At 42.1% G+C, this 16,601-nt stretch overlaps 1 protein-coding gene across 2 annotated transcripts in view; it reads right to left on the bottom strand.

Moving 5' to 3' along the window:
- Positions 1–8,539: 8,539 nt before the first annotated feature.
- The window catches only part of PIP5K1B (phosphatidylinositol-4-phosphate 5-kinase type 1 beta), a 331,727-nt gene continuing 323,665 nt past the window's right edge, over positions 8,540–16,601 (bottom strand). For both annotated transcript variants that reach the window (XM_069228675.1, XM_069228680.1), the window contains one exon: positions 8,540–9,313. In XM_069228675.1, the coding sequence (XP_069084776.1) occupies positions 9,311–9,313 (3 nt within the window). In that variant the 3' untranslated portion in view covers positions 8,540–9,310. The remainder of the gene's footprint in view (positions 9,314–16,601) is intronic.

The raw sequence follows: 16,601 nt of genomic DNA, 5'->3' as shown, positions 1-16,601 counted from the left end.
CCTCTGTAACATTCATCTCTAGTCGCTGTCCATTGTTTAACAAATCATTAAAACTACTCTGCATCTGTACTTGTTCCCTTGAACCTGAACTAATCTGACCTGCACTTTGTGAATCTTGACCTGGAAAATTCTGCTTCATGTTAGAGCTGACCTGTAACGGATTCTCTGTGATGAGACAATCACTGTGAACTGAGCTGTGTGATGCTACAGCTGATAGTGGTGCAGTAGGACCAGCATTATTAATCCCACTTCCACTAGCCCCTGTAGCTTCCTGAACCATATATGTCATCATCATCAGTGAACATAACTGTTTTCTGTCCCTTGACTACTGCATCACTCCCTTTCTTCTTCTTTGTCATGTTTAACTCACTTTCGTAACTTTTTGTAAATGCTGGAAACAACCGAACACCCAGTAAAGTTTTGATTCTCCACTGTCTCTGCTCATTACCCCATCTAGTTTCTGCTAGTGTCTTTTGTACTTGTTTCATCCTTTTTTCAAACTTCAAAGACTGTTGTTGTCTCGCTACTAGTTTCCAAATAGCTAAAGCCTTGAACTGAGCTGGTCTCGGAGGAGGTTTCAGACTGTACATTTTCTGTCTCAAATTCTCCAAACTCATAAAATTAAATGTACCATTTTCTGGAAAAGCCAAACAACCCTCTTTCTTTGTGATTTTAATCCAATGATTCAACCAAAGACATGCTCCGATACCTTTCTCCTCAATTACAATATAAGCTGGAGTATTTTCTGGTAGACAAATTTCTCCCTCTCTCGCCTGAATGTACTCATCACCTGTACGAGCACTTTTAAAAGCCTTAAAAACTTAATCCTCACTAAATCTGATCAAAACAATTCATTAGGAAGTAACTAAAGACCCATAATCCACTTCAACACCCTTCTCGTCCAATCGCAACACGTAATTGTCCACCAATCCCAGTGCAAACCCTCTTGCTAACCAACCTATCACAGCGCTGCACAATCCTACGTCACACTAACTCACACACACCCCTCAGCGCGATAACTGAGATGCTGACAAAGTCTTTCGGCCTATCTTCCACAGACTCAACACACAGCCTAATGCAATATTAATCGGTGAGCAATACTCAAAAAATATAAAGAAAACAAACTTGTCTATTTACTCTAGGTAGGGTAACACAACCGCTTTAGGAACCTTCCAAATTTCACCTTCAGGTTTCGCATGTACAGCTATTCTTTTTCACAGTTCCCCACATTCGCAGGCAAAATTTGACCCGCATATTTCACTCTCAACTGATTAAAAGATACTGTCCCAATGTACACAGAACTCACCAAATCTCAGTTGGAAAATCTCAAACATTCAAATTATCTCACAAACTTGACTTACCAACCATGCCAAGATTGGTCTACTAAATAGACAAATTACAACATATACCAAGTGTCTCACTACACTTGTCAATATACTACGGAGTCTTAGACCTCTCTCATTAGGTCTGTCTTACCAACAACCACGTGGATAATTTCACCGTGCAGTAAGCGCCACACTCATATGAAGTTCGCTGACTTCCCTACTCACATACCTCTATGGAGTACACCCACTCCTTATGAACACTACTTTCTCTATTGGAGTACGCCAACTCCCAATAAACTCACAAACAACTCAATCATCTGCAAATTAGCTAAAGCTGTGTAAGTGGATTTTTCCTAACCACACTCGATCTAACAACAGTACTCTGTGAATGCTCCCTACCAACCTAGAGCATCTCCAAGGACTGGGGAAAGTCACTTAATGCATCTAGCAACTCATTTTGTTAAATCTGTAAAACATTTTAGGAAAAACTAGTAACCAAAACTCAATAACATTTTCACCAATTATGAAATCATCAATGACATCATCTAAAAAATGACGTGACCGAACTCTGCTTCCAAAAACTGTGAACACGCAGAGAAACCTAAGCTATTATTACCTCCGATCAGATAGCAAGTTTCACGCATCAGGCCAATTGGACTGAACTGACATTGTATAGAGGGGATGTCAATTGTATGACGTCATAATCATACCAACAATATAAAATCAATACAATCTACAATCTCAAAATACTGCAATAACCACACCAGTTTTAGTAAAAGGTTAACAATTTTATTTCCCTATATTAACAACGCTAAAGTCACAAAAATAATTCTCAAGCACAAATTATACATATAGAGTCAACAAAGACTGATTAGAACGCCTCATGTATCCAAGTTTATTCAAAGCAAATAATCAAATCAATTCAATAATTATGACACAAGAACATAGCACCAAAATCTGTGCTACAGTAATCAAATGCATCAGAACAAATGATAAAACATCAATAACAATTCAAGAGCATGTGAAGAAAAACATTTCCCTCACTAACCACTAATTAGCATCAACATGTTGGGCTTCATGTAAAAGTTTTAGTAACACAAATTTAGAAAAATATCTAACTCGGGTTATGTCAAAAATCATTAGCAGCAGTTGATTCAGTGAGTTGCAGCAGGTACCTGCAAAACAAAAACACATAACATGTACAATTCATACATTACCCAATGCACTACGAAATCAGCAAGTTCTTCTGCTTCATCAGAGGGACACCCTCAGAAAACAGCATCAGAATACAGGTTACAGGATGGAACAGGGTAATGGTTTGGATTTTGGGCCATAAGTTACACTAAACCATTAAAGCATTTGGAACATAAACTCCGAAAAGATGACTCTCCAAATATAATGGTGACTAAACATTAAATTAAAATTCACGAATGAAAATCAGTGGACAACACATAAGGTGAGCAAAGTATGACCAATTAGAATAAAAACAGATACCTAGGAATTACACATTTAAACATTATTCACATTTTCCATTGGTTGTCGAATCCCTAAACTAATACATTTGTATTCTAGACTTCCTTCTCTTCCGTCTCGTCTGTGGATCCTTTGTTTACCCCATCAAAAACTTGTGCTCAAGATATGTAATTTAACATTGTTTCATTAATTTCCACCCTCGAGGGAAACACACATGTTAGTATCATTTCTCTAACAATGAGAATATTAAGACTTGGAACAGCAATTGAATCATTTCATTAATTACATCATACAACAACCTTATATATGCTTATGCTTTAGTCCGGTAGATGTCACTGTTAACACATTTATTGGCTAAGAAACATACTAGAGAAAATATGTGCAGAGTGAATGAAAATAATTCTATGCATGCTAAATCACAGGCCTAAGTAAGATGGTGGCCATTTCATAAAACACTCGTTTTCATTACTACATTGATTAATCAAAGTTAAACCACACATTAATCTATAAAATGAGTACATCATCAAATCTAGATTTTTATCACTAAAATCTCTGCTTCCACAATAGCTAAGTTAAACATTCAATTTTATTTATGGGACAGCATTTATAATGTACATAAATCTGCATAGAAAATGTTATCACATAGAGAGGTAACACTATTAAATGATATATTAAGCAAATTACAAACAATATAGTAAAGTAACTTAGAAATATATTACATAGGAAAATGACTTCTCATGGATACGCAGATGAGAATACACATAATTCTCTGATACTGGACCATGGTCTTATTTCTGTGTAAGAACTGGCCAAACATACCTCCAGCATTTTATATTTTATAGACTCAAATGTTTAAATTACTTCAGTGTTCAAATACAATAATTTAACTGTAACATTTATCATGGTTTGCAATCCAAAAAAAGATAGGATGCTTGGTATAGCTTTGAACGGTCACCCAGTTGCCAAGGTTACTGAGTACTTGGGGGTGGCTATGGGCGCCAGGTCCAGTTGGGGAATGTGAATAACTAGGGTGAGGAACAAATTTTCCAGTGCTGATGGCTGTGTTTTTAACTTGGCCAAAAACATCGGCAAGAAGCAGGGATGGCTCCTTCACAATGGTGAATGAGAGTTGCCCCCTGGCTAAGCCAGCAGATGAAAGATAAAACGAGCAGCATGTGAAGGGTGGGGCAGGGCTGGGCCACAGAACGGGGGGAGAGGGGAGAAGGAGGAGAGCGTGCACCTAAGTACACACGTGTGTTTGGCCGGCCGTCTGTGTTGAACAGCCGGGCTGGAGAAACTCCGCAGACCGTAGGGTTGTGTCTGAATGGCAGTCCAAGCCACTAAGACCAATCCTGAGGCTGCTTTCATGTTAGGTTTAGCATGAAAGCAGTGCCAGGATTGCTGGGGAGCCTGTGCTGGTGCCCAAGTGAATGCTGGGACACCACATTGAGGAAAGAGGAGCAATGGAGCAGGAGGTGGTGGCAACGGTAAACTGTACGTTTTTTTTGTTTGTTTTTGTGTTATTACCCCTCCCCTCATCCCTCCGCTGCCTGCCCCTCCTTGATGAGATTTGTGGCAGCCGCTGCTGGCAAGAAACTTCTTGCCCCTCTTCTGTAAGTTTACAAGAGGAAGTGTTTCCCTGTACTTAATTATGGCGCTCGGATCTAGGGGTACGCAAAATCTTGTGCCTTCCAGGTGAAGCACAACAGGACTTTGAGGAGACTACTGGGAGTCCCTCCTGCATGCTCCACTTTTATAGTCCATCAGGAACTTGGGATGGAGTACATTGAGAATACCATTAAGCGTGCCCCTTTGCTTCCCTGGTGCTCCATCTGGGCTAATCCTCATGCTGTGCTAAACAAATAAATTATTTTTGACTGCCTTGGGTGTGATGAAGGTTTGAAAATCCTGGGGTTAGGCTATATTTCAACCAAATTAACTAAGCTGGGCAGACCATCTCTTTTTACCAATGCATCCTCCATGCAGAAGTCCGATTTATCATGGGTTAACACCGCCTTCATGGACCGGTCAAGATCACTGAGGGAGCTTCACGAGTTTGAAAAGCAGTATGTTAGAGATTATGCGGAGGACCACCTTTCTCTTTCTATGGAGCCCTATCTTGAATGTGTGGATAACTCTCGGGACAGATGTCTGCTCACCAGATTTAGATTGGGCTTTGTGAGATGGAATCTTGGGTTTCCTTTGGGCCAATTCGATTCTACAAAGGTACTCCTATGCCCATGCAACAAAACCTCTCTGCAAAGCAATTTGCACCTTTTATCTTTTTTTGTAAATTCTTAAATGATCTTATGATGCAGTTCCTAGTTCCGATCATATGACTAAAGAGGATTCGATCTGCAGGTGCTTCTTTGGTGTATTTACAATAGCTGTATTCCCCAATCAATTGTATTAATATATGTTCCTTCATAAAATGTGCTCTCAGCTGAAGGAAATTATTACTGTTCTAGTGTGGCGGTCTTAAATGTTGATGGGTTGTTGCATACCTGCTGGGGAATTTTAATATTTTAATATTTACTTTCGGCTTTTTTATATGTTTTCATCGATTTATAATTTATTATCTGAATTTCTGTACTGTGATTGTTAGACCTGGCATCCTGGGTACGGTTTCCCCAGTCTTTTTGCCTCTGCTTCCTGTATTTTTGACTGTGTACTGGAGTTCGTTTTTGCTGGTTTGTGGTACTCTGGGCACTTTACCACTGCTGACCAGTGCTAAAGTGCAAGTGCTTCCTGTATAAATTGTGATTATGATTGGTTATCCCTGATTGGCATATTTGATTTAATAGTAAGTCCCTAGTAAAGTGCACTAGAGGTGCCCAGGGCCTAAAAATCAAAAGCTACTAGTGGGCTTGCAGCACTGCTTATGCCACCCACACGAGTAGCCCTGTAAACATGTCCCAGACCTGCCAGTGCAGTGTATGTGTGTGCATTCTGGCACGGCCAATTTGACCTTGCAAGTGTACCCACTTGCCAGGCCCAAACCTTCCCTTTTACTACATGTAGCAGGGTGCAGTGTTTTTAAAAGGTAGGACATGTCGTGGTGTGTTTTACATGCCCTGATAGTGAAATACTGCCAAATTCGTTTTTCACTACTGCAAGGCCTAGATCTCCCATAGGTTAACATGTGGCCTGTCTTTAAATATCTTTTAAGTGCAGTTTCCCCCATGGGAGCAGATAGAGTTGTGGAGTTTGGGGTCTCTGAACTCACAATCTAAAAATACAGCTTTTGGTAGAGTTGATTTTAGTAGTGGGCATTTTCTTGCTTAACCATTCCGTGCCTATGGAATCCACGTCTGGGTCAGACTGACAGTTGGGCTGTTTGTGAATTCCTACGAGACAGTGACACAAAGGGAGCTGAGGTGTATCCTGCACATTCTGATGAGTCTTCCTGGGCTAGAGTGGGGAGGGAGGAGCTGGCATCTGCACATGAAAGGGTTGTGCCTGTTCTCAAACAATGCAGTCTCCAACCCCCTGGAGTGTGTCTAGGGCCAGGCCTGGGCAAGGCAGAATCTTGTAAACAACAGAGACTTTCCTACTTAAAAGGCAGAAATGTGTATAAGTAGTGGACCCAAAACCGCAGACTTTTAGAACACTTCTGGATCAAGAGGAACCTGTGCCAAGGAGAAGAGCTGAAGAGATGTAGGAGGAGTACTGCCACTTTGCTGTGTGTGCTTTGCTGGGTTAACCTGCAGTTGCTGCTTCTGCCTTAAAGAGGACAAAGACTGGACTTTGCTGTGTATCCTGCTTGTGAAGTTTCTCCAATGACTTGGACTGAGCTTGCCTCCTGTTAAGAAGTCTTAGGGACATCAAAGACTCCACCTACCAGCCTCTGGGGTAACTTGCTGTGGATTCTAACTTGCCAGGTGGTGCCTGTTCCAGTTTCTGGGCCCATAGGAGTGAAAGCTGGCCTAAAAACAAGAATAACCAGCTGCACCCACTACAGGACCGATGCAGCTGCCCCACTCTGCAACGCCGCCTGGAACCAAAGCTGTGGTCCCCGCTGGAGGGCGTTGACTGTGACTGACACCACAGGCCTGATGTTGCCGCAGCCCCACTGATGCCCACCGACTCTGTGAGTTCCTAATGCCGTGTCACCAATGCCCGTGACACCCAACTCCACCCCGGTGCCTGTAGTTCTGTGGTGTGACCGCAACCCTGTGAGGTCGCCCAACGTGTCTTGACTAGCCTGATTCATCAACCCAGCTGTATCGTCAGGAACCCACACCTCGTACCAACGCCGCATCACCTCCCCTGCTATGCAGTAAGGAACCGACACCGCACCAGATCCCTCGACGCCTCACCTCCGACTCTGTGCACTGGTTAGGTTTCCTCATTTACCAAAGGTACTGTACCTGGGGGTGCGACTTCCTGACCAGCGCTGCCCTCCTCGCGAGTGGCATTAGATTGTTGGGAACGACTCCATTAATGGCATTCCGATAGCCCAAGTTGGGGCTACAGTGTTTATAAGTGCTATATTGAAGTTTAATCTGAAAATTCATATCTTTGCTTGTGTATATTGGATTTTTTACTTTTTGGTCTTGTTTTACTCAGATAAATATTGGCGATTTTTTCAAACTGAAGTTGAGTACTTTTATTGTGTTTTCACTGTGTTACTGTGTGTGTGTGCCAAGCTACCAAGAGGGTGAGCAGGGGTTATCTGAGAAGGGTATCCCCCTTACCCTGTCTAGAATGAGGGTCCCTACTTGCACAGGGTGTAAACTGACTGCCAACTAGAGACCCTATTTCTAACAGTGATATATTTATTGGGTATGCTTTTATGGTCACCTTTGTGGCCAAAATTAAGTTTTTGAATTTAATAGAATAATTTAACTCTACTTTAGCCACACATCGTGGGCGGTCTGTCTAGTTCAGGACGTGGCCTGAACTCTGACCAGTGAGGTGAAAAGACTTTGAGCTTGAGCCCCCTTGAGGCTTCCATAGGGAAACGAGAATAGCATGGGAATGGGGGAAGGAGGTTATTGATAAGCAGTGGGTTGGAAGTGCTGATTGCATCCCATTATCCTGTTATTTCTCAACACACAATGGCTCAGAAATTCTTCATGATTCTGAAATTGGACAATATAAGTTATTCATATAATTGCCTGAACTAAAATGGATAGAAATAGGGAATGGAGCAGTGACAGTCGGCACAAGATTATTGTTGCTGCTATTGCTTTTATTGTGTTTAGGCTTCTCCATCGATTCACAAAGTGGAGGCCTGCTATGCTACCTCATACTTTTCAAATATTTTTTATTTATATTGCAGTGACAACCGTCATTGTACCGTATATGGTGGCAGCTAATTCAATGGTTTTAAACTGTATTCCAACGCTATACAATTTTAGGTGGCATCGGGTGTCTGATTCATATTAGCTGTTTTAGAAAAGTGGTAATAACTTTAATTTACTCATATTAGAACAATATCCAGATAAATATAATAACTATTCAACAAGGCTCTGCATTTTAGCCACCAAGGCATTCAGGTTATTTATAAACAATACCAAATGTGACATAAAAGAATTGCAATTCTAGTCATCCTGTATTAGGCTTCATATTTGGGAATATTGCTCAACGAGAGGCATCTGGGGCACTTTCTGTTGATTAAAATAGTATTCTAAACTTGTTTTTTAAATATCTGTTGCGGAACATAATGCACTAATACTAGACAGTTGTGTAGGGCAGAAGCCATACAAATGTTTCAAGTACAGAAAGGCAAGGAAACGTTTGGGAACAAAATAGTTTATTTCTTTCATCAATAAAACTATAGTGTACAGTAGTCTTTACTAAATAAATTATATAATTTCTCTTTTACAAGCAATAAACTAAATCACAAATATTTCTGACAATGTATGTACACAACATAAGGCCTTGTTATAAATAGCTTTTTTCCTCATTTCACTGGTAAACAGTTAGAAAATATTTTCACAGAAGCTCCCACTCAGAATGGATGTGCAGACATAGTATGCCAATCTTTGCATGAAATCAGTGTGCACCTCCAAGAACATGACTTCACGTGATTATTATTCTCAAAACGGATGAGTGAGTGGGAATTTAATTCACAACTGTTTCAGTGTATCTCCTCCTTCATTCGATGGGCAAGCCGTTGACTGGTGTCGCGTGTGGTACGATCAGTAAGACATGCAAAGGAAACAGCTAAAGGCTCTATAGGAAAATATCACTTTCAAGTCCCCTTTGTCCCTGAAAAAGGTGATTGGCTGGAGCATGTAAAGCAGCATAAATAACAGTTTCTGCAGTTCCTCATAGTTCAGCAAGCAGCAGCAAACAACAGTGAAGTCTGCAAGGTTCTCCCGTAACATCTTCTGACTCCATCTCCTGTCCTGGATCCCAGGGGCTTGCAGTATCTTTGAAGGCAAGACTAAGGTCTCTCCATTATTACTCTTTGTATATTAGGCTCAGAGAACTCCCCTTGTTCCTGAAGGGCTCCTTCCACTGTGGTTCATTCATGTCCAGCGTTGACTTTTTTTCTCTTTCCTTCACTAAAACAGAAAATACTGCCCGTTAGATCAGTTTTCATAATTGTGATTTATTTAATAAAATTTACTGATTTTACATTTCATACTGTCACTGTAGGGAACACAATTTTACATAGTACTAAATAATTTTCTTATAAAATATTAATAATGTTCACCTTTGAAATATCAATTCACATTTTTCACAACTTTAACCTTTAAACTATCAATTCTGGCATTTCTTCAACTTAAGACAATCCTTAATATACTCTGTCTAAAGAGCATTCAGTGAATACTGACTGTTGCTCTGACTCTCTTCTACTTGAGAACGAACAGTCTCCCAAAGGGACATTTGTTCACAAGCTGTAAAGCGTCCACTATTACAACATTTGCTTCTAAGCTGATGGAGACAGAAGTAAGCTGATATTGAAGTTGTATCTCAGACTGTCATACAAAAGGACCATGACTATGGTTAGCTTACTCTCTGTAATTAGTGATGGTGCAATGCAGCAGTTGACATCTGATTCACTTTTTTTAGTCAGTTCCCCTATCTTATGATGTACTGACAATGACAATGGTTAACATTTTTATGTCCTTGCTTTTCTTAACTTGATGTGATTGATGCCAGAAAAAACTGACCTTGATTCGCTGCATAAAGTCTTGAGATTTATATTTTTCCCAAAAATCACGGTCAGTTTTCCTTTTTCCATTCACATCTATGCAACCTTGGGAAAGATATAGGGTCAGATGTAGCAAAGGTTTTTACCCATTCTGTGTCTATGGGAAAAAAGTGTTCGTACATATGGCCCATACTAACATCAAATTCGCAAAAAGTGGTTGCAAATTGCCACTGGCTTTTTGCAAATGAATGAGATTTTCTGAAGCAACCTAATTACTATTAGGTGGGTTTGCAAAATCACATTCAGAGCGGGTTGCAATTAGTCCTGCCTCATAAATGATTATGAGGTAGGTCACAAATTGCAACTTAATTACATGCCATCACAAGGATGGTGGCCTGCTGGCATTGGTAGATCACCATGCCTCTCATAACATTTAAATAAAGTTAATTGTTTTTTTTTAATATAGACCCTTTTGCCTTCTGTAAAATGTACCTTAAGGATGAATTATGAATTAAGTTCTAGCTTGAACGTTGGACAGGCAGCAAAGACTTGCAGTACTGTGGGAAGATGAGATCTGACACATGTATGGAACTTAATTATAAAGCACTTTACAAATGAGGATTGGAATTTAAAATTGGCAGTTTTCTTTGGCTGGTTGCCTATGGTGGATTGTGCGCTTATTCAAATATGATCAGGATGACCAACACTGAGCTTCTTTCAAAGGCAGGTATTGGAATGTTCACGGACAGCATTGTAGTAGTCCAGACTACAAAAATCAACATCCAGACATGGCATGCTATTGTTCATCTAAATTTGGAGTCTTCAGTCTAATGGCCTCATTACGAGGCTGGTGGCGCGGTGACGGTCAGACCACCCCAACTGTGGCAGTACGACCTCCACATTACAACCCTGGTGGGCAGACCCACCAGGGTACCGCCTTCTCTGCCGGGAATGTGGTTCCCGATGGTCCAACAGTGGTCTGAGTTGTACTCAGCAGGGCGGCGCTGAACTAAGCGTAGCCTGGCCGATTACAACTCAGCTTTCCGCCAGCCTTCTCATGGTGGGGTCACCCATTAGAAGGCTGGTGGAGAACAAGTGCCAGGGGTCACAGGGGTGCTTCTGCACTGCCCATGGGCAGTGCAGCCCCCCTGCCCAGCTTTGCAGAGAGTGCACATTCCGAGAGTGCTGTATGCTACGGTATGGGTCTCGGCTCCCTTAAGGGAGACAAGACCAATATCATAGCAGTGTCAGCAGGAACCGCGTACTACAATGTTCCCGACGGTCAGCCCGCCAGGAACACTGTAATATGCTCGGGGGGACGCCACTTCCATGGCAGTGGTGTCCTCCCCACAAGTCTGGCAGTCTCACGGTGGGAGCGTTAAATTCATAATAAGGCCATAAGTCTTTCGGAAATGCGTGCCAGTTTCAGAAAGTTATACCTAGGTAACCAGTATATATTTGGGTACTGGCAATCTAGCACAAATACCAGACCTAAATCTTTGAGTAGGTTTCTCAGTAGTTGTAGGTACATGTTAAATAACCTTAGCAATGCATTGGAAATATCACTATCTCTGCAGATATCCATCACTTGAGGATTCAGAGTACACATCTTGGTAGACTTTTAAACTGGCGATTTTGCAGTTAGGATTGGAACCAGTAATAGGATGGAGAGGGGACTCGTGCTACCGTTGAGGGGGATGATAAATATTCTAATTAACATTGTTGAAAGCTGCTGAGAAATCAAACATTCACAGTAGCGCACCTTCATTTCAAACTGATCATTTTAGGAGATTTTCAACTTCTACAACCATTGCCATTTCATTGCTGTGCGTTTTGTGAAATCTGATTGGTGATGATACAGAATAGATCTTATTTCAAGATAACACTGAATTTGTGAGACAAACATACATTTGTGGATTTTACTAACAAATGGGGCTAAGGATACTGCTGGATAGTCTGTTGAGGCCTTGAGATCCAGGAAAGTTGTTTTTCATTGTGGTGTCAACCTCTTTCAGTGGATCAAGAAAAAACTCTGAAAACTGCTTAGCTTGTATAAAGGAGAAAGATATAGGGGAGATTGAATCTGTTCTCTTTCATAATTGCTGGAGAGAAGCGGTACACAGGAGAAATTTATGTGCTTCTGGATTGAAGAGGATGGATCCCGGGGGGTAACTGATGAAGCAACAAAGATGGCAGGAAGTTAAAGGGTCTGAAGTGGGAAGTACAGGAAAAACAGTAGCCATAAATTCTTTGACTATCTCAACATTGTTGATTATTAAGCTGCACATTTTAGTTTGGCAGTTTCTGCGGGGGACAGTGGTGGGTGATACATACATGGACACTGAGGCCTGTGACCAACATAAATAGTTAACCAATGTCAGTTGTCTGTTTTATCAATATTAACGCAAGATGATTTCTTTTGGCTTTGCTCATGACCAGTGTACAACGTTTTTGGAGAGACTTGTAATCAAGCTTGGCAGAAAGAAGTCCCCATAGGAAGCTGCAACCATTTTGGAGAAAGGGAAAACTGCTGTCTGTTTCTCACTACTTCTCCACTGAATTATTCTGAGTTAGGTGAGAGTGTTAGCTGTCAGACAAAACCTGGCAGATAATCTCTCATCTGCAGGTGGTATGTAGAGCCCTGCCTCAGATTTCCACCATGTCCTTGCTGTATTCCTGGGTACAAATCTATTAAAATTCTCCATCAATTCTATGTCTTGTATATCGGAATGGCAATTAGTTTTGGATGTCAACAAACATCTTTTCGTAGAAGGGGCATCACCTTTTCATCCTTTTTTATTCCAGCTTGCCCCCAGTCACAAAAGTAATTAACTCTGTAGAAGTGAAATTGTGTTTACCTCATCCCTGGAAATATGAACTTCAATTCATGTCTTGCTTTGTCACCTTTCTTACCAATTCAAGAGTCCTGGTTACCCCTGCTCTGGTCCCATAATAATACCATGGTACATACAAATTATACTACATCCTATAGTCACAGAAACAAAAGTGCCTATTGTGCCTCTTGGCGAGTTGATTAGTTTATGGTCCCAATGTCTCATATTTGGTGCAAACATCAGACATTGATATTTAGAGGCTAATTTCAATTTCTCTCTGTCTCCCTCCTGGAAATACTGGGTCCCTCTGGGATGTAAAGGCTGGTGTGGGATGGATGTCATACTTTGGCGGATGTCCAGATCATAGGGTGCCACAGCCCCAGGGCTAAAGACACACTTGGCACAGGCATCAGTAATGGTGGATCCTGGATGTGGTGGTCTACTCTTGCCTCCATTGCTGTGCACTGCAACATTTGTTGGGAACATTGTATCAGGGTAATTCTGGGCAGGCCTTTTCCAGGCCTGGAAACGTTTTTTCTGTTGGTGACTGGTTACTGACACAGTACTGATATATTGCATGTTTGTAGAGGAGAGTGAATACATTCACTGGTGACAATACTCCACTGGGAGACTGTGGATACATCTCTCATTATGACACCGGAGAACTGAATGAGAATGGTGCTTTCCAATTCTTCTCTCCTCTAGCTAGTTCCCATACATCCATTCATTTGATTCTCTTAACTGAGCCTGTATGTGGATTCTCTATGGCTATTTCGTAGGATCTGGCAGCTTCCATGTTTCATACTGCTACTCCTATTACTTCTTTGAATGTGCTGCAGCCGCTTGTCTCTTAGGGGGTCATTCCGACCCTGGCAGTCCATGACCGCCAGGGCCGGGGACCACGGAAGCACCGCCAACAGGCTGGCGGTGCTTCCAGGGCCATTCTGACCGCGGCGGTAAAGCCGCGGTCATAAAAGGGGAACCAGCGGGTTCCCGCCGGTTTTCCCCTGGCCCAGGGAATCCTCCATGGCGGCGCTGCTTGCAGCGCCGCCATGGGGATTCCGACCCCCTTCCCACCAGCCTGTTTCTGGCGGTTTACACCGCCAGAACCAGGATGGCGGGAACGGGTGTCGTGGGGCCCCTGGGGGCCCCTGCACTGCCCATGCCACTGGCATGGGCAATGCAGGGGCCCCCTAACAGGGCCCCATGAAGATTTTCACTGTCTGCTTTGCAGACAGTGAAAATCGTGACGGGTGCTACTGCACCCGTCGCACCCCTGCAACACCGCCGGCTCCATTCGGAGCCGGCTTCTATGTTGCAGGGGCTTTCCCGCTGGGCCGGCGGGCGGTCGCCCGCCGGCCCAGCGGGAAAGCCAGAATGGCATCCGCAGTCTCCTGACCGCGGAGCGGCCATTTGGCGGTGACTGCATGGCGGGCGGCGACTGCCGCCCGCCGCGGTCAGAATGACCGCCTTAGTCTTGATCCTTTGTTTAAATGGCCACCAAATGTGCGTGCTTATATCGTGCTGCTCCAGCTCATAGTCCAAGGAGTTATCTCCTGCTGTCCTTCCCTGATGCTAGGCTTTTTGCTGTCCTTACATAGCCCAATACCTTGTGCTATCCTTCTCCATAGGATGTGTGGACATGTGTGGCAAGGATTATGCATGCATTTCTTAATGTTACATACAGTACAGGCCTGGTTGTAAGCTAACATTGTCACTGTTTGCATACAAAAAAGTATTATAGTGAGTGGAGGAAGTAGAGGGCCTAGAAGACAGGCTTTCTCGTTTTCTAACAAAGACCTGTTTAAATGACGAAGCTAATAAAATGTCTGCTTGATTGCCATGTTTTTTCTGAGACTTTTGCTGATAGGCAGTTTCCTGTTGCTCTTTCGTAAATAATGCAGCTGAAATATGGCGAAAAGCAGAGATGACCTTGTGGGTTGTGCCTTGTAGGAGGGAAGTAGCAGTAAGCTCCAGTGCAAGGCCATATGTTGAACAAGAAGCATGGTTTGCTATCCTGCGTATTAAAATAGGAGCCAAGCATGAGCTGACCTCTCTTCACTCCATAGCCCACCATGTATTAGAAAGGTATTTAGGATACTAGTGTAGAGGCAGGGTTAGACAGATGAAGCGATTACTGGACCAATGCTGCACATAGGGCTGTAACTTCAGGTCTGCCATGACAATAAGGTACGCAGGGAAGGCTCACGTGACATGGCAGATTATGATGAACTAATACCAACTGGTTATAATTTAGGTAGTGATTTAGAAAACGAAGTATTTCACTCAACATGTTCACCAATTGCTGAGTTGTTTAAATATTTACAGTCATTCAAATGAGCATGATTTGCAGACTAACAGTGCATAGTAAATAATCATGTAGTATAAAACCAACAATTACATGTGCATCCTGGGGCAGGGGTATACATACCACCTGCAGATGAGGGGTTGTCTAACAGGTTTTGACTGACTCCTTGCGTTCTCACCATACTCAGTATAACTCAGTGGAAAAGGAGTGATAGACACACAGCAGTTTTCCTCTTCTTCAAAAGGGGTGCAGCTTCCTATGGGGACTCAGAAAATGTACTGAGTGTGTGTGAGACCCCAATAATTTGGGGGTTCAAAAGTGTGTATAATTGTCACAAAGATCATCTGAAATAAATATATATCCTAAATGTTGTTAGCAAAAAGATTATACCAATGGTGCAGATTTTATATTTATATTAGCTCAAATGGGGCAATATATTTGTAAATGATATTTAGGGCATGATAATTTTCTCACAGAATATATGCATGGCACCATAGCCCCCTATACCAAGAGTTTCGTCTTTCCCTTGTGGGATACACTGGGCTGTCCTATGCTCGAGATACTGTGAAATCCTACGTTGATTGTTTTCCCAATAAGTCTGTTTCATCCAGTTCTGTCATTTCTGCTTCACTAATGACAACTCTTCTGATACTTGAGGGAAGGAGGAGCAGGTGGATTTGTTGGGGTAGTTTCTGAATTTGATGCTTGCTATCTCATGCTGTTTCAGGCAGGGCTAGGTCTTCATGCGTATGGGCCTCAAAGCATGTGTCTTTGCTGTAATTATTCTGGAAACATTACTCAGCAACACCTAGTCCCTCATTTACCTTCAATGATTTTGCAATAAAAGGAAGGGATGCACCAGGAACAGGATGTTGTATTGGTCACTTCTGTGAATGGAAAGTTGTTTGCCTGATTTCAGGCCTGACAGGAGTATTCCATTCTGGTACTTTAGCGAACAATGGCTATACTGGATGATCACAATATATATCAGTTACATTGGCATCCTTGAAATTAACAATATATTGTCCATGAAGAGTAGGAACAAGACATCTGCTCCTATTCGTTGACCATCATGTGTTACATCCAAAGGAGAACTGAGATGTAATTCATATATATAATTAGAAAAATTATATTGTTTGCACATCTGGGCCAAATCACACCCTGACCAGATTATCACTGTATATCCCACAAGATCTTCATAATTCCAGAATATCTATCAATTCATGGTTGATCAAATCAAATACTTGATGGAGATCAATGAAAGCTACGTACAGAGGGGACTTATTGATGTCAAGCATTTTGAATGGATCTTATAAAACAATAAACGTTGAGCTACTGTCCCAGTCCCCTCTCTAAAACCTCAGGAATGTTTAAAGATACACAAAGGGTTAAATGGGCAGGAAATCATGAAACTACCTCAAGGCTTTCATGAACTCATTCGATCACCACAGTCTTTACCGATTTGATCTCTTCTGTTGTAAGACAATGAATATTTCCTCCGTGTCCAAAATTGTGCAGATACCCTTGATCAACATGGCCAGGTCCAGTGAGGG

Source organism: Pleurodeles waltl, chromosome 1_1 (assembly GCF_031143425.1).
Source record: "Pleurodeles waltl isolate 20211129_DDA chromosome 1_1, aPleWal1.hap1.20221129, whole genome shotgun sequence".
NCBI lineage: Eukaryota > Metazoa > Chordata > Amphibia > Caudata > Salamandridae > Pleurodeles > Pleurodeles waltl.
This window is presented reverse-complemented; position numbering and strand designations above follow the sequence as displayed.